At 42.4% G+C, this 16,210-nt stretch overlaps 1 protein-coding gene across 3 annotated transcripts in view; it reads right to left on the reverse strand.

Annotated features, from left to right (window-relative positions):
* Window positions 1–3,144: 3,144 nt before the first annotated feature.
* Window positions 3,145–16,210, reverse strand: part of TAF5L (TATA-box binding protein associated factor 5 like) — a 33,011-nt gene continuing 19,945 nt past the window's right edge. For all 3 annotated transcript variants that reach the window (XM_055234070.2, XM_055234071.2, XM_063613996.1), the window contains 2 exons: window positions 12,514–13,238; window positions 3,145–5,131 (listed from right to left, as the gene is read on the reverse strand). In XM_055234070.2, coding sequence (XP_055090045.1) covers window positions 4,334–5,131; window positions 12,514–13,238 — 1,523 coding nt within the window. In that variant the 3' untranslated portion in view covers window positions 3,145–4,333. The remainder of the gene's footprint in view (window positions 5,132–12,513; window positions 13,239–16,210) is intronic.

Raw genomic sequence — 16,210 nt, forward strand, 5'->3', positions numbered from 1 at the left:
GTGACAGAGCAAGACTCCGTCTAAAAAAAAAAAAAAAAAAAAGGAATTTTTAGTCTGGGCTGGGTAGATAATGAACACCTTTCTAAAATATGCGACGGAGAGCCAAGTTGAAGCGCACAGACTAATCTTTTAATCCATACACTTAAACACCAATCTGGGCAATAGCAAAATCAGAAGACTGCCATGCTCAATACATTTTCTTATGCCACCATTTTAAACATGTAAATAAAACAAACAGAAAGGTGGTAATCATATCCTTAGAAGCTGAATCTTGAATACAAAAACTTTAAATTGTTCCCTATTTCATCTTTATTCATTGCTTTAATTTCTTCCATTTGGCCAGTCTCTTGCTAAATTAACATTACAGTCTGATTTTCTGAGTCTGTCATTCTAAGAAATTTCAGCTGGTTATTTTTACATTTTATTAAAAAACTTTTTTTTGAGACAGGGTCTTGTGCTGTCTCTCAAGCTGGAGTGTAGCGGTGTCATCATGGCTCACTACAGGCTCAACCTCCCAGGCTTAAGTGATCCTCCCAGCTCAACCTCCCAAGTAGCTGGGACCACAGTAGTGAGCCACCACAGCCTGCTATTTAAAAAAAAAATTTTGTAGAGATAGGGTCTCACTATGTTGTCCAGGCTGGTCTTCAACTCCTGGGCTCAAGTAATCCTGCCTCGGCTTCCCAAAGTGCTGGGATTACAGGTGTGAGCCACTATGCCTGGCCTCAGCTGGTTAAACACTTTCCCACCTTATACACATTTCAGAGATTTATCATTGTGGTTCAGAGTAACAAAATATTCTGAAGTTTCTTTCTTTCTTTTTTTTTTTTTGAGACGGACTCTCGCTCTGTTGCCCATGCTGGAGTGCAGTGGCATGATCTCGGCTCACTGCAACCTCCGCCTCCTGGGTTCCAGTGATTCTCCTGCCTCAGCCTCCCAAGTAGCTGGGATTACAGGCATGTGCCACCACGTGGGACCAGCTAATTTTTTAATATTAGTAGACACAGGGTTTCACCATGTTGGCCAGGCTGGTCTGGAACTCCTGACCTCAGGTGATCAGCCCACCTCAGCCTCCAAAATGCTGGGATTACAGGCGTGAGCCACCACGCATGGCCTGAAGTTTCTTTTAGCCATCTATTGTGTAGGTCTGTTCTTACTGCCAGGTCCTGATCCTGCTTGTTGCTGCTAGTTTATTGGGCAGAGAGAAGCAAGAGTCTTGTAACTTTGGCCTGGAGCATTGAGTTACTCCTAACCTCTGTTCCGTCTTTACCTGGTACTGTAGGAATGAAGGGAGACAACAGAGTAGGGATAAAAGCAGCTCTGCAGCCAGAATGCCCAGGTTAAAATCTGGCCTCCTCGACAACCAGCTGCGACCCTCGGCAAGTGACTTAATCCTTCAGTGCCTCAGAATCCTCATCTGTGAAATGGGGATTAAAAATACACTCCCCTCAGAGGGTTTTTGAGATAAAATAAGTTAATTTTCATAAACCTCTTGGAGCAGTTTCTGGCCCATGTTAAGTACTACCTACATGCTTATTAAATATCCTTATTTATTTTTTGGAGGTTTTTAAAAAATATTGTTCTATCTCCATGGCTATACCCTCCTGCTAGAACCTAAGGATACTGAATCTATGGAGCATATTCAAGACATGTGACTATTCCATGTCAGATGTGGACGAATAACAGAGCGTTGCTGCGCATTTAGTATGTCGTCTACAAAATGGTGCAAGTCCTGCGCGCCTACCCTTCGGAGAAAAGAGCGCAATCTCTAGAGTGTGACCGCACCCTCAAGCACTCGAGTGGACACAGACACACGCACACACCCCTCTTGATACTTCTAGGAACTTGGGAGACTTCTGATGGGCAGTCTATGAAGTCAAATTATCCCACATTAAAATATGTTCCTTTAAAAAAATGCAAAGTCAGTTATGCTCCTTAAGAACTTGAAGTTAAATCACAAGGTATGGACATGACTGGTGAGGCGAAGACTAATCTCATATAGTTTGTGTTTAATGGAGATTCTGCACTAACCCACACACACACACACACACAAAACCTTTCCAAATCATCCTGTCAGAGATGTACTTTCACTTCAGAGAATAATTCCGTCCAACTTAGAGATTTTGTTGTTTCTGGTAATATACCACAGCATCTCACCTAAGAGTTTGCTTATTACAGATCAGAATACATTTGAACTCTAGGCTTTACATGGAGAACACACGGAAGGTGATGCCATCAGGCTACTACCAAAGGACCCTTCTTCCAGTGTCTCAAATATATGGATTTTATAAATAAGAAACATTTCTGATTAATCAGCATTGTAGGTTCAAGTAAAAACAAAAAAAACTGGCATGGAATTCTAGTCTTCCTACTTAATTTCCTAATGATTCTTGGTGTCCTTGTCAGAAAATTATTTTTTCTTTTTTTTTGAAACATTCTCACTCTGTCTCCCAGGCTTGAGTGCAGTGATTCGATCTCGGCTCACTGCAACCTCCACCTCCCAGGTTCAAGTGATTCTCCTTGCTTCAGCCTTCTGAGTAGCTGGGATTACAGGCACCCGCCACCACACCCAGCTAATTTTTGTATTTTTAGTAGAGACGAGGTTTTGCCATGTTGGCCAGGCTGGTCTCAAACTCCTGACCTTGGGTGATCTGCCTGCCTTGGCCTCCCAAAGTGCTGGGATTACAAGTGTGAGCCACTACATTCGGCCGAGAAAATTATGTTTTGAAGTTCACTTTACTTTGAACGAGTCCTTTATCTGGAATTGTTCCATACATAGTTTGAGTTTATTAAACAGCCCAGTTCTTACGCCCCTTGGAGGTTTTATAGTGGGGTCTTTGAAGGAAGTGTGAAGTAGGATCTCATCAAATGACTAGAGAGTGAAATATGTGGTCTCCAGTCAGCAACTATCAATCTTGGATGTACAAACAGCATTAAATGCCATCAATAATCCAAGTGAATACTAAGGGAATCATGATTCAAAGTAAGCTGAACAGAACCCAAGAATAGATAAAAATGCACCTTCGTTGGGGACAGCGTGGCCTAGGTAACCGACGGGTTATTGCCCTGACGAGAGGTGAGAGGCACACCATCCCAGGACACAGCACGCACCCGCCTGTCCTCAGAGTTGAAATGAGATGCCAACACTTTTTTTTTTGAAACTAAATACATTTTAATAGAAAACAAAATACAAAATAACTCTTTTCAGAAAACAGAAATATTTAATCCTTTTTCCACAAATTAGAACTTGCTTTATCCTCAGAGCATAGTTTGATATGCGTGCGTACATACTTACAGTTCGTTTCACAAAGTGTTCATTAGACTGGTATTGCAGTGCAGGACGTGGGTGCAGTTCATTGCAGGAGAAAAAGACGTGGAAAAAGCCACACCTCTGAATGGTCATTCAGAAATTCAACATTTTTCTAATTCTATCTTGTTACTCATTACTCCAAATTATTCTTTATCATAATCTTTCTTTTGAGGGGAGAGAATTATTAAGAGAAGTGCAGCTATGGAAAGAATTTTTCTTTCCCACCATCACTGCAGGAGCCCAAAATGTTCTCAATCAAACCCACCCACCCACTTCCAGAAACATGTCAGCCAGGGTGATCAATCTGTCACCTGAAATTTCCCTTTCTCCCAATACACTGTGCTACCAAATTCTCTGAATTCCCTGAACCTCAAAATTCCAAGTATCAAAGCCAGTGCCAGGAGTCAAACCTGAAAGATTAAAAGCAGAGAAGGTGCCCTCTGCCAGTGCTAGGTTTCCTCATCTCAATAATAATAATAATTATAATTATAATAACAATAATTAAAAAAATCCTGGTTCTCTGTAATTACGGAAAAGGAAAGACTATTTGCCAGGATCATGCCCTCCCCTTTCCTCGTTCCCGCCCCGCATCCCTCTGCCAACAAGGACTTCCCTCCCACCCGAGGGCTGGACCATGCGTGACCCCTGCGGCGCCACTTCTCCTGAGGGTGCTCTACAGCCGCCCTCTAACCAAACCCAGCCCCGGTCAGATGGGGAAAATGAGACAGAGACAGGAAGGTGCTCGCATGCGCGAGGTCACAGCAGGGTCTCCATGAGGACTTGTGAGTGACCTCCAGGGCATCCTAATTCTTGGTCACTCATCATTGCCTCTCTTCTGTTCCCCTCTCCAACCTTGGCCTTCGACACTGGGGGGCTGAGTGAAGTGGGACCTGCCCGGAATGAGGGCCCAGGAGAGAGGGGAGGAGGGGGCTCTTTCACAGTCAATGATTCAATCTCAGCTCATTGAAGGATTGCAACTGGAGGCTTTCCACTGTTACCCCAGTCCGTTCCAACAAAGTTAAAAAATTAATGTTCCTGATTTTCTTGTGTAATTCCAGTCACCAGAAGAAGGTTACAGGCCATGAACTGCACGCTCAGGACGTTGCTCATCTGCCCGGTGTACACGCCCACGAGCTCGCTGGAGGAGCCGTCGGCAGGTGCACTGCAGTAAGTGTTCCTGATGTCCCAGACGCGCACCGAGTTGTCCATGGAGGCAGAGGCAATCAAGCCGCTGTCTGGACTGAAGGTGAGGCTGGTGATATTGTCTGTGTGGCCTCTCAGCTCTTTATAAAGGGTCCCAGAGGCCAAGTCCCACAGCTTCAACCGCTGGTCCTCGCCAGCAGACGCCAAGTACTTACCGTTGGGAGAAAAGGCGAGAGAAAGCACGGGGCCACGGTGGCCTGTGAAAAGCCTCACCGAGTTCCCCTGCTGAGCGCTCCACAGCCGGATGGTCTTGTCGGTTGAGCCCGTGGCCAAGTAGTTTGAATTAGGGTGGAATTTGACACAGTCCACATCTGCCAGGTGTCCTGCATATATCCTCAGCGGGTACGTCCGATCAAATGACCACAGCCTGGCGGTGCGGTCGTGGGACCCACTGGCGAAGTACAGGCTATATGGACTGATGTCCAGATCCCACACAGGATAGGCATGTCCTTGGTACAACACAGTGTTGGTGAAACTCCCCAGATCCCAGTATCTGATGGACATGTCTTCAGAACAAGAGAGCAACCCTGAGCTGTCCGCGAGGAACCTCGTGCTGTACACTGGTCCGCAGTGTCCCCGCAGTATCTTCATCTCTGTGCCTGCATTATCATCCTCATCATCCTGGGAACATTGGGGTGGGGTGGGAAAAGAAACACACAAAAATATGTTCAGTGGTCTGACAAGGAAAACAAGTCCAGGAGAAAAAAAAGTACAGAACTGAGACTGCTTGGGAAATAGCATCTATCCAGCAAATGACAGTGGCCTTGCCCTTGAACGCTACCCCAGGAAGATAACTCATAACGGAATAAAAGTCTCTTACGACTTAAAAATTGCTCCCCTTAAATTCACCTTGCAGTTCAGACTATATCGGATTAAAAGATACAGAAATGCAAGGCCATTACACAGTAATGACTGTGGACCTTACCCTTTGATTGAGGATAGCTAGTATGGTTAGTTCTGATGCGTGCCATTTGAAAATATTTACTTTTGAATTTATGTGAGGCTCTTAGATTGTTCTATTCTATGGGCATTGCCTTCATCCATCAGTTTTAGCTGCTTTATAAGCCATACTGCTGTTTTTACTCCGTTTAACTGACAATATTTTGTCAAGTCCTGACATGTTCCTTACTCCCATGATGGGGGTTAATGATGGACGCAGCAACACATGAAGGCAGATGTAGTATCACTTCAAGATTTTTTTTTTTTTTTTCAGACGGAGTTTCGCTCTTGTTGCCCAGGCTGGAGTGCAATGGTGTGATCTCGGCTCACCACAACCTCCGCCTCCTGGGTTTAAGCGATTCTCCTGCCTCAGCATCCCAAGTAGCTGGGATTACAGGCATATGCCACCATGCCTTGCTAATTTTGTATTTTTAGTAGAGATGGGGTTTCTCCATGTTGGTCAGGCTGGTCTTGAACTCCCGACCTCAGGTGATCCGCCTGCCTTGGCCTCCCAAAGTACTGGAATTACAGGCGTGAGCTACGGCGCCCAGCCTCACTTCAAGATTAACACACAACTATTGGTTCAGGCATGGTGGCTCGCACTGTAATCCCAACACTTTGGGAGGCCCAGGCAGGAGGATCACTGGAGCTCAGGAGTTGGGAGGCCAGCCTGGGCAACATAAGGAGACTCTTTACCAAAAAAATTAAAAAATTTAGCTGGGCATGTTGGCGCATGCCTGTGGTCCCAGACACTTGGGAGGCTAAGGTAGGAGGCTCACTTGAGCCTGGGAAGTTGAGGTTGCAGTGAACTGTGATGGCACCACTGCACTCCAGCCTGGGGGACTGAGCGAGACCCTGTGCCAAAAAAACCCCAAAACAAAAACAAACGCAAACAAACAAAACCCAGAACTATCAGAGGAGTTTAGCCAAAATAAAACCTGGATGTTTAAGAATTAACAGTAAGCTAGAAAGGTACAGTTACTAGCAAATCACAATTCCCCCTGCCTAGTGACCAGCCACAAAGTGCTTGGTGTTTAAAAATAAGTAAGAATGAAGTTTTTCAAGTGACTTTCTGGAGGGTCTCAAAAAACATCTTCCCCAAAGTAACAAAACAAGGTGTGGATTCAGAAGTGCTTTAAGCAAAGCCAAGTGATTCATGTGATTCTTTAAAATAATTTCCTGTGTGTGACGACAGAAAAGACAGCAACTAATGGTACTCAGAAAGAGTCCCCTTTCCTGGTCCCCTCCCCACAAGTATACCATCTGTTTTCAAAATTCATTTCCCTTTATTCCCACACAGATAAACTCCTCAAAACTACAGCTGTCTCTTCCGTCCCAGAATTCATCAATTAAAATGGGTTTTAATTAAACACCAGAAGAAAGGAGTACGATGAAGATCCCCAAACCGGTCAGCTTTGTTGGTTCATTGTGGCAGCCTTCCGTTCTTGTATAAGAAAAGGGCACCCTTTTTTTTCTACTTGAAAATGGTTAAATTCAAAATAAAATGAATGCCTCCCATGTGTACATATTTAAGAAAAAGTTGAGAGAAAATAAACACTGATGTTCATGAATATTCACAATGGCTATTCGGAACACTCAACATTAAAAATACATTAAGTATTTGGGAGCTTAAGGGTCTACTGAGTGCTACCAAGAATATTAGTAATTTTCCTTTCCAAAGAAGTTACAACAACACTTTAAAATTTCAAGAATGACTCACTGCTCTACACCAGAAAGTTTATATAAAGACTGGGAACAAAAATGACACCAGATGAATTAAACAAAGATCCTGTGAAAGTTAACTGTGAACTAAAGGACATGTTACTGCCTCCGAGGTCTAAGTGGTCTTCATTTGGAACAAGAAGCTATGGAAGTGGCCTTCACCTCCTCAGTGATGAAGGCATCACAATTGGAGATGGAGGCGCATGGGCTAGAAGCATGGGCTGGGAGTACAGCTGGTGCTCCCCAGGGATCCTGATGATTGTCCCAGGCTGGTGGAAACGTGTCCAGCTGACTCTGTAGACCAAGGAATGGAGAAACCAGAATGTTCCTGCTGGCTATCACTGTCAGCCCTCTGCCAGGACCACAGCTTAAAATAACCCAGCCACATTTTCTGTGTGGCTCAACCAGTCCCACACGGGCCTCAGTGCAGTCGAGCAGCTGATTTACAAGGGCCCAACCCCATGGGTTTTCACTTCTCTCTCCTGCCGACAGGATAATACCATACCCTATGATTCGGCCTGAATACTCCACAGTAATTGGGTATGCATCCCAAACAGAAATGTTTAATTTGTAAAGCATATTCATGTAATAAATCTTATTATGTACATTATGAAACACACATGAAATAGAAATTTAAAAAGAAAAGTAAAGAGATCAAGTATCATCTCATGCACCCTTGTGCTGTAGTTTGCTGCCCCTGCTCTGGACTATGGAGTCCCTAGAACCTCAGATTTGTTATGGCTATCTGCTCCCGGACTCTGAGGCTCCAACTACCTCAGAGCTCACACTCACGTTTCCCCCAGACCAGAGGTCCTTTCTTGGGGTCTGGAATTCAGCCTCCATCTATTCTCTAATTAGCTGTCGGTGGAACAGGAAGACATTAAATCTGGCTGGACTTGTGAGTGTATTAGACTTGGAAGCAAGTGAATCACTGCTATCTACATGGGAGATGACAGCAGCCTGAACTAGAACAGAAAAGTTGGATACTGGCTAGCATGAATTGACATGTGCTGTTCGTGTAAAATACATATCAGATTTCTAAAACTTAGGCCCGAAAGAGATGTATGTAACAGATTTCATGAATAATTTTTTATATTGCATGCTGAAATAATTTGTTCATTATTAGTTTGGATGAAATACATCATTAAAATTAATTTTAACAAGTTTTTAACCCTTTTAGATGTGGCTACTAGAAAAATTTAAATTACTATATGGCTCACATCATATTCCCATTGCATAGCATTAATCTAAATGACAATTTGATACACAGATTATAGAATTGAGTACTGCTGCTAAATGTTGCCTTCTTTACTTTTCAAACCTAAAGAAGACCAGATTGGAGGGAAAACAACCAGACATATAAATGAATTGCACACAGCTGTTTTATTGCGGGGTTAAGGAGGCAGGTGCTGGTAGTGATGAGGGTAGCTGCATACACATAGCTGAAAAGAAAGAAGAGCAAATCCTTGGTTTGGTATCTCTGCGGTTTTGCCATGTTGCTCAAATATTAAAAATACATACGTATCAGTCAACAGGGGTAAAGGTTGGATATCATTTCTTTTTTTGAGACGGAGTCTCACTCTATCGCCCAGGCTGGAGTGCAGTGGCGTGGTCTCGGCTCACTGCAACCCCTGCTGCCTGGGTTCAAGCGATTCTCCTGCCTCAGCCTCCTGAGTTGCTGGGATTACAGGTGTCTGCCACCACGCCCAGCTATTTTTGTATTTTTAATAGAGATGGGGTTTCACCATCTTGGCCAGGCTGGTCTTGAACTCCTGACCTTGTGATCCACCTGCCTCAGCCTCCCAAAGTGCTGGGATTACAGGCGTGAGCCACGGCACCCAGCCGGATATCATTTCTATCTCCATTTCATATAGAACAAAAGGTGGAGAATGAAGGTTTCACTCTTCATCTCAGTGTCTGAAACAGGAGGAGGGCTGCTCATACCAAGGTAAAAAGCAAGGGACTGCTATGCCACTTAACACCTTTCCAAAGGTTAACCTAGATGATCTTCAAGTGGGAGACAACAGAAGCTACAGGACAGTGCTGTGAATTGTTTTATTTGGCATAATAAACAGAGAAAATTTTATGCTTACATAAAAGATTTTGGCTACTGTTTTCCTGTGTGTGTGTTTTTAAACTGAGATATAATTACATACTATATAATTCTTTCAAAGTGTACAATTCAATAATTTTTAGTACATTCACAGAGTTGTGCAATGATCACCACTATCTAATCCAGAACATTTTCATTACCTCACAAAGAAATGCCACACCCATTAGCGGTCACTCTCATTCTCCTTGCCCAGCCCCTGGCAACCCCTCCTCTCCTCTCTGTCTCTATGGATGTGCCTATCTGGATATTTCCTATGAAAGGAATAACAATAGGTGGCCTTTTATGACTGGCTTCTTTCACATAGCATAAAGTTTTCAAGTTCATCCATGTTGCAGCCTGCATCAGTGCTTCATTTCTTTTTATGGGCAAATAATATCCACTGCATGCACACACTACATTTTATTTATTCATTCATCTTGATGGCCATTTGGACTGTTTCCACTTTTTGGCTATTGTGAATAATGCTTCCATGAATATTCATGTACAAGTGCCTGTGTGCACATGTTTTCCATTCTCTTGGATATATGTCTAGAAGTGGAATTGCTGGGTGTGAACACCGTTTCAAATACTGTTGAAATACTGTATTCACTGATTTATGTAATAGTTATTGCTTCAAAAAGATGAAAGCAGAGTGCAAGCTGGCTTTTTAATCTGACTTACATAGTGATTTTATACTTTCTATCATCTCATTAATCCATGTGGCTTCACCACTTGCTTTTACCTGTTTGGTTTCTCTAGGTATGTGAGTTTGTGGCTCCTGTATTAAGAGTCTCAGGCTGGGCGCGGTGGCTCACGCTTGTAATCCCAGCACTTTGGGAGGCCAAGGTGGGCGGATCACGAGGTCAGGAGATCGAGACCACGGTGAAACCCCGTCTCTACTAAAAAATACAAAAAAATTAGCCGGGCGTGGTGGCGGACGCCTGTAGTCCCAGCTACTCAGAGAGGCTGAGGCAGGAGAATGGCGTGAACCTGGGAGGCGGAGCTTGCAGTGAGCCGAGATTGCGCCACTGCACTCCAGCCTGGGCGACAGAGCGAGACTCCGTCTCAAAAAAAAAAAAAAAAAAAGAGAAAAAAAAAAGAGTCTCTTTTATTTTTTTAATATTCAATATTTCATTTCAAAATAATAGTCTGTTTTAATTATGCATTCTACAAGGGAAAAAGAAAAGCCCAAATTTTCACTGGAGAAACATTAAGCACCAACTATCATAACTAATTTATGCCTGGCTTTCCCCCCAAATGCTTGTTGTCAGAAACCAAAAAGAAAACTTCCTAAATTGCTGTGATAAAATGGGCAGGCATGCAGAAATCCCACACAGGAAGCCCCTCAACAACAGAATAGGAGAATCTCAGCTTTACTTCTTCAGTTCAAAAAAAAATTTATTCTTAAAAAGGGCAGAGGTTAGCTAGCATCTACAGTACTTTCAGTATGAACGATGGAAAGCCAGAAATGCTTAAACAAAACCACCATTCCAATGACGTCTTTTGCTCTCTTCTTGATGGACATCCAACTGTTTAAGCCTGAAACACAAACGTCACCCTTGATGCTTGCTCTCCCTTATCCCCTACAGTAATTGAATAACCGAGCTCTTCTCTGGTCCATCCATGTCTCCTTTGCCACTGCCACTACCCTAGTTTGGCCACCATAATTGCTCATATAAGACAGTGTTACTACATCATTTCCTGTCTTGGCCCCTCTTCTAACTCCAGCCATACTTAATTTCTTTTAGTTCCTGGAATTCTGCATGCAGTTCCTCACTTCTGAGTCTTCAGATACACTTCTCATACCCGGAAATATACATAGGACAAGTCACAGCGCTAGTTATCAGTAGTGGCCAGAGTCTTAAAATGTTTTATTTTGGTCTACTGTTATCAGATGTCATAATGCTATCTTCCTTAATATGAATTTTTAATGCACAGAATAATCTCCAAACTCTGTATCATCAAAGCTAATAAGGTCAGTGTAATTTTTTTTTTGTATTTACAGAAAATTGAAAGCAAATGCAGGCAGTATTCCTCAGTTTTATCAGAAGAACTCCCAAAAAGGGAACTGTCTCCAAGGAAAAGAGATGTTTGAAAATTCAAATACAAATGTAATAAAAAATCTTTTGGCGAGTACTATAAAATTCTAGAAATTAAAGCTTCTACACGGGAATCTAGACTCTTCACTCATCATAAAGAAATCCTTCAATTATACTGTCTTGGTTGCAAGAATCAAAAATTCAAAGGCCATCCTAACTGGAAGTGGACTCAGAAAACAGGAACAGGAAAACAATGGTTTAATTTACGGCACCCAATATTCTTGACATCCTTATCATTAACTGTAATTTAATTAGAGTGATTTTTTTTGCCCCTTAATTATTCAACATTGTATAAAGAATTTTCCATCCAAAGTAATGTGAGGCAGAGCTACCTGAATTTCAGTGGTGATAAGACAAAAATATTTTGGCCCACAGCTCTTTCAGGACCACTCTAAAGAAAAGCTAATTCTGTGAAGTTTAATTTCTATCTTCCTTGGCCCACATTTTTTCTAAGGTAGTGATTTTTGGTGACCTGAAACCCAAGCTGCGCCTCCCTTTTCAATGACTGTCCTAAACGGTTACAAGCCAAACAAGATTGAACACTGACTGACGGCGGGGAGCTGGCAACTCTACTTCCTGTGTTACTTCTCCAAGTGAGGTCTGGGAACACCCTGGGGTACATTGAGCCACAGGATATGCATTGGCCTCAGAAAGCCGATACCATCCAGTGTGGTGAGGGTGCAGGGATGCCAGTGTTCTTACTACTGTTGCTGAGACTGTGAAATGGCACAACCTTCTGTGGGGAAAATAATATTCATTACAGTTTACAATGCAGGCCCTTCGACTCAGTTATTCCACTACCGATTATTTGTACCTGAGCAAATGTGCACACACATAAGTGTATATTTACTGCAAATCTCAGCTAAAGTCAGTATTAGCTAAAGGTTTAGTGTTGTTATCCACATTTCACATTTCACATAGTATAAATACTGACCATTCATTAATAATAAGTTAATGCTACTAAAAATTCTTTTTGCATCTTAGGTTAAGCATGGGCAGGAATTCAATGGCTACAGGTTACATGGCATTAGTCTGGCTTTAGCTGTATGATAAGGAAAATTAAGTCCATTCTAAGATATGTCGTGTTTGGTAAGGACATTGTAAGGAAATTAGGAAGGCGGGTGCAGGGAAGAAAAAAATGGTACTCATACCTCCTCCTCCAGAATATCACAAGCCAAATGGATGCGGGACACGTCTACTTGATGGGGCTCTGATTTTAACTTCTTGGATCGTAAACTCCAGAGTTTTATACAAGAGTTGTCAAACCCAGCAGCAAGCAACTTGCTATCGGGGGAGATTTCTGCAGTGTTCAACAGCTGCTCTGTGTTATAGAAGGCATAGAAGCAGATGGTAGTGAGGGAGGGAGGCCCATCCTTGACACGCTTAATGCTCTCCTGTAATACCTCTAGGGCAGCCTCATTCTGCAGAATAGGGCTGGGCATGTCAGGGGGCTCCAAACCGTTGTTCTCACTGCGGGAGGAGCTGCCACTGGCATACAGCTGATAGTCTGTTCTCTTGGCAGGCTGCACATCAAGATGAATATGTAAGGTGAGGACTTTGCACAGGGCAGTATTGTTGTCACTTTGGAGGTAGCGGATAAGGTAGTTGTAGCTGTCTTCTTGGAGACGGACCACGTACTTGTTATCTAGGAATGCTCGAAGCTTGAAGTTAGACAGGATGTCCTGGATGGTTTGAGTGGTCTGTAGCTGCTCAATGACATCCTTCTGGCTAGCATTCTGCAGAAACATTCCATGGAAGCGGCTGTAAAAACTTTCCACTGTGCTCTTGGGACCGTTTTGGACCAGGTTGAGATGGAGGTAGACAAAGAGAGGATAGAGGAGAGGCATCACTTCGTGGCTATGCTGGGAATCAGAATCTATAATGAAAGAAAATGAAGGCTTTATGATCAGCATAATCTTACAGAATAATGTGATCCCTTCTGGGGATCACCACCATCATATAATGCTTTCTTGCCAGGACCCCATTTTTTAAGAGTACTGATGAACTATAAGCCCAACACAGGATTCTGGCATTTCAAAGGCTTTTTGATTGAAGAAAGAGCATGAGCTCTGAAGTCCAGCAAATCAGGGCTTGAAGTTGGGCACAATTCAGGAACTTAATGCCCAGAGTGGTTAAGTGACTTGCCAGAGTTCACAACAATACGGTGGCTTGTACCCAGGTCTTCAAGATTTAGTATTTTTTCCCAATACGTTAGTGTTTCTTCAAATTGGGGACCTCAGATATCTGAGGGTACTTAGACATATTCTTGGAAGATTGAGTTCTTCACAATTTTTTAACTTGATGATAATGTAAAAAATAATCAACACACAGTATATTCAGAATTATCTGGATGTCCGCTTAACAAGTGAGTACTGACAAGTGATTTTAGTGCTCTAGTTTGTGTTTTGTGATTACTTTTGGCATTCATTGTCTCAAGTAAAATCAAAGCACTTATTTTAGTGGGCTCATTAACATGTCTGGCTATACAGGCTGGCGTGTCCTATGTTAACATGACAGCCATCATTAACAATTGTCTCGTCAGCATATTCATTTTGATTTTGTTGGTTAACAAGTTAAATTCTCTCTTGCAGTGAAAATTTACAAATAAGACCATTTTACGTCATTAAGACTCAACTACTTACTAATTTGGGAGTTTAGCGCCATGACACTGTAAGACAGAGAACGTTACTTAAAAGGTGTACAGCTTGAATTCATGGGCGAATGAGAAAAGAACAGAGGTATATTTGACACCTAAGTAAGCGCTCAAGGCATGCTGTGAGGGAGCAAAGCTTTCGAGGTGATTCATACACAGTGGGGAGAGAGCAGGGCCACTGCAGGGCAGAAGCCCCCCCAAGGAGCTGAGACCAGCCCGTGTCACAGTCACCAGTGCTGTCCAGATGCCTGCTTGCAGTAGCAAGTTAGTTCTGGCAAAATCATCCGTTACATTCACTCAGTGTTATTTTCAACTTTACTGCTTTTGAGGTTTTGCTTGTCCCTTATCTGTAATGAGTCTGGGTTTCATAAAGAAATATAATAAGCATAAAGGTTTTAGATCTAGTGTAATGTTTGTACATATTTAAATAAATTAAAATAAAAATGTTTTAGGTCAGCACTTATGTTCTGGTAGCATTTTTTTTTTTTTTTCATGAAAAGGCATCAATACAGGGTTTAAGACTGAGGAATACTGCATCAGAGAATCTTGCTCCCTAATTTGATGATAAAAGATATCTGCATGTTATTTCTGCTTAACACCCTATTTCACTTTATCACAAGGTGAATGAATCTGCTGCATAATATTCATAATATGCATTTTAGAATAAATGTATCCCTACTCAAATACATTATTTAGAGGATGAAAAATTACAATCATTCCACTGAACTGGAAGTTAAGACAGCCACTCAGCCACTTTGGGCTCCTCACACCTCTGAATCAATAGGCAAGGAAGGGAGTTACAGTATTGGCTGGGGTAACTGATCCTGCCCAAGAGGAATTGGAACTGCTACACAATGGAGGTAAGGAGGAGTATGTCTGGCTTAAGGAGATCCCTTAGGACATCTCTGTATCCTGCCCTGTGATTACAGTCAATAAAAATGACAACAATCCATACAGGACTATGAATGGCCCACACCCCTGACGAATGAAGCTTTGGGTCACCCAACCAGGTAAACCATGATCAGGTTGCGAGATGAGTGCAAAAGGAATACAGAATAGGTAGTGGAAGGAGGCAACCATGAATACCAGCAACCACCATGTGACCAGCTACAGAAACGAGGACTTTAATAGTATGTCTTATTTTGTTACGAATGTTTGGGTGTGAATATCTATATATAGATATATAAAAAGCAAATATCTTTGTATTCTTTCCTTTCTTGTTCCCTTATCACATAACATCGGATTACTAACTTTATTTTTTTGAGATGGAGCCTCGCTCCGTCACCCAGGCTGGAGTGCAGTGGCACGATCTCGGCTCATTGCATCCTCTGCCTCCTGGGTTCAAGGGATTGTCCTGCCTCAGCCTACTGAGTAGCTACAGGCATGTCACACCACGCTCAGCTAATTCTTGTATTTTTTTTTTTTTTTTTTTTTTTAGTAGAGATGGGGTTTCACCATGGTGGCCAGGTTGGTCTTGAGCTCCTGACCTTAAGTGATCCACCCATCTCAGCCTTCCAAAGTGCTGGGATTAAGGGTGTGAGCCACTGTGCCCAGCCAGATTACTGACTCCATATCATAGTATTTAAGTATTGTTAACTTTACCTCACCGTATCAAAATTAGGGAATATCACAGAGAGGAGTAAACATCATCCAAGGACTTTGCATCCTCCTCCGGGGAAAAGGTTAGTGTGTTTTTTGGTTGTACACAGGATAATTTTATTAGGTTAGGTGGAAGTATGAACTTGTTATTCTCTTTATTTAGAGATTAAGTATGGAATAAGGAGATGCATATGGTGCCAAGTTAATAAGGAGTGGACTTGCGAGGTTACTTTTACATGTCAAACTGTGGGGCAGGCACGGTATACAGATATTCAGTCAAACATTATTTTAAATGTTTCTTTCTGTGAAGGTATTTTTTTTCTTTTTTTTTAGATGAGATTAACACGTTTATGTCAGTAGACTTTGAGTAAAGCAGATTACCTTCCATAAAGTGAGTGGGCCTCATCCAAACAATCAATCAGTTTAGGCTTTAATAGAAAAACACTCATCTTCCCCTGGTAGAAGGAATTCTGCCAGCAGAGAGCCTTTGGATTTGAACTGCAACACTAACTCTTTCCTGGGTCTCCAGCCTGCTGGCTCGCCCTGATTTTGAATGTGCCAAGCCTCCATAATTGCATGAAACAATTCCTTAAAGT

This window comes from Symphalangus syndactylus, chromosome 19 (genome assembly GCF_028878055.3).
Source record: "Symphalangus syndactylus isolate Jambi chromosome 19, NHGRI_mSymSyn1-v2.1_pri, whole genome shotgun sequence".
Lineage (NCBI taxonomy): Eukaryota > Metazoa > Chordata > Mammalia > Primates > Hylobatidae > Symphalangus > Symphalangus syndactylus.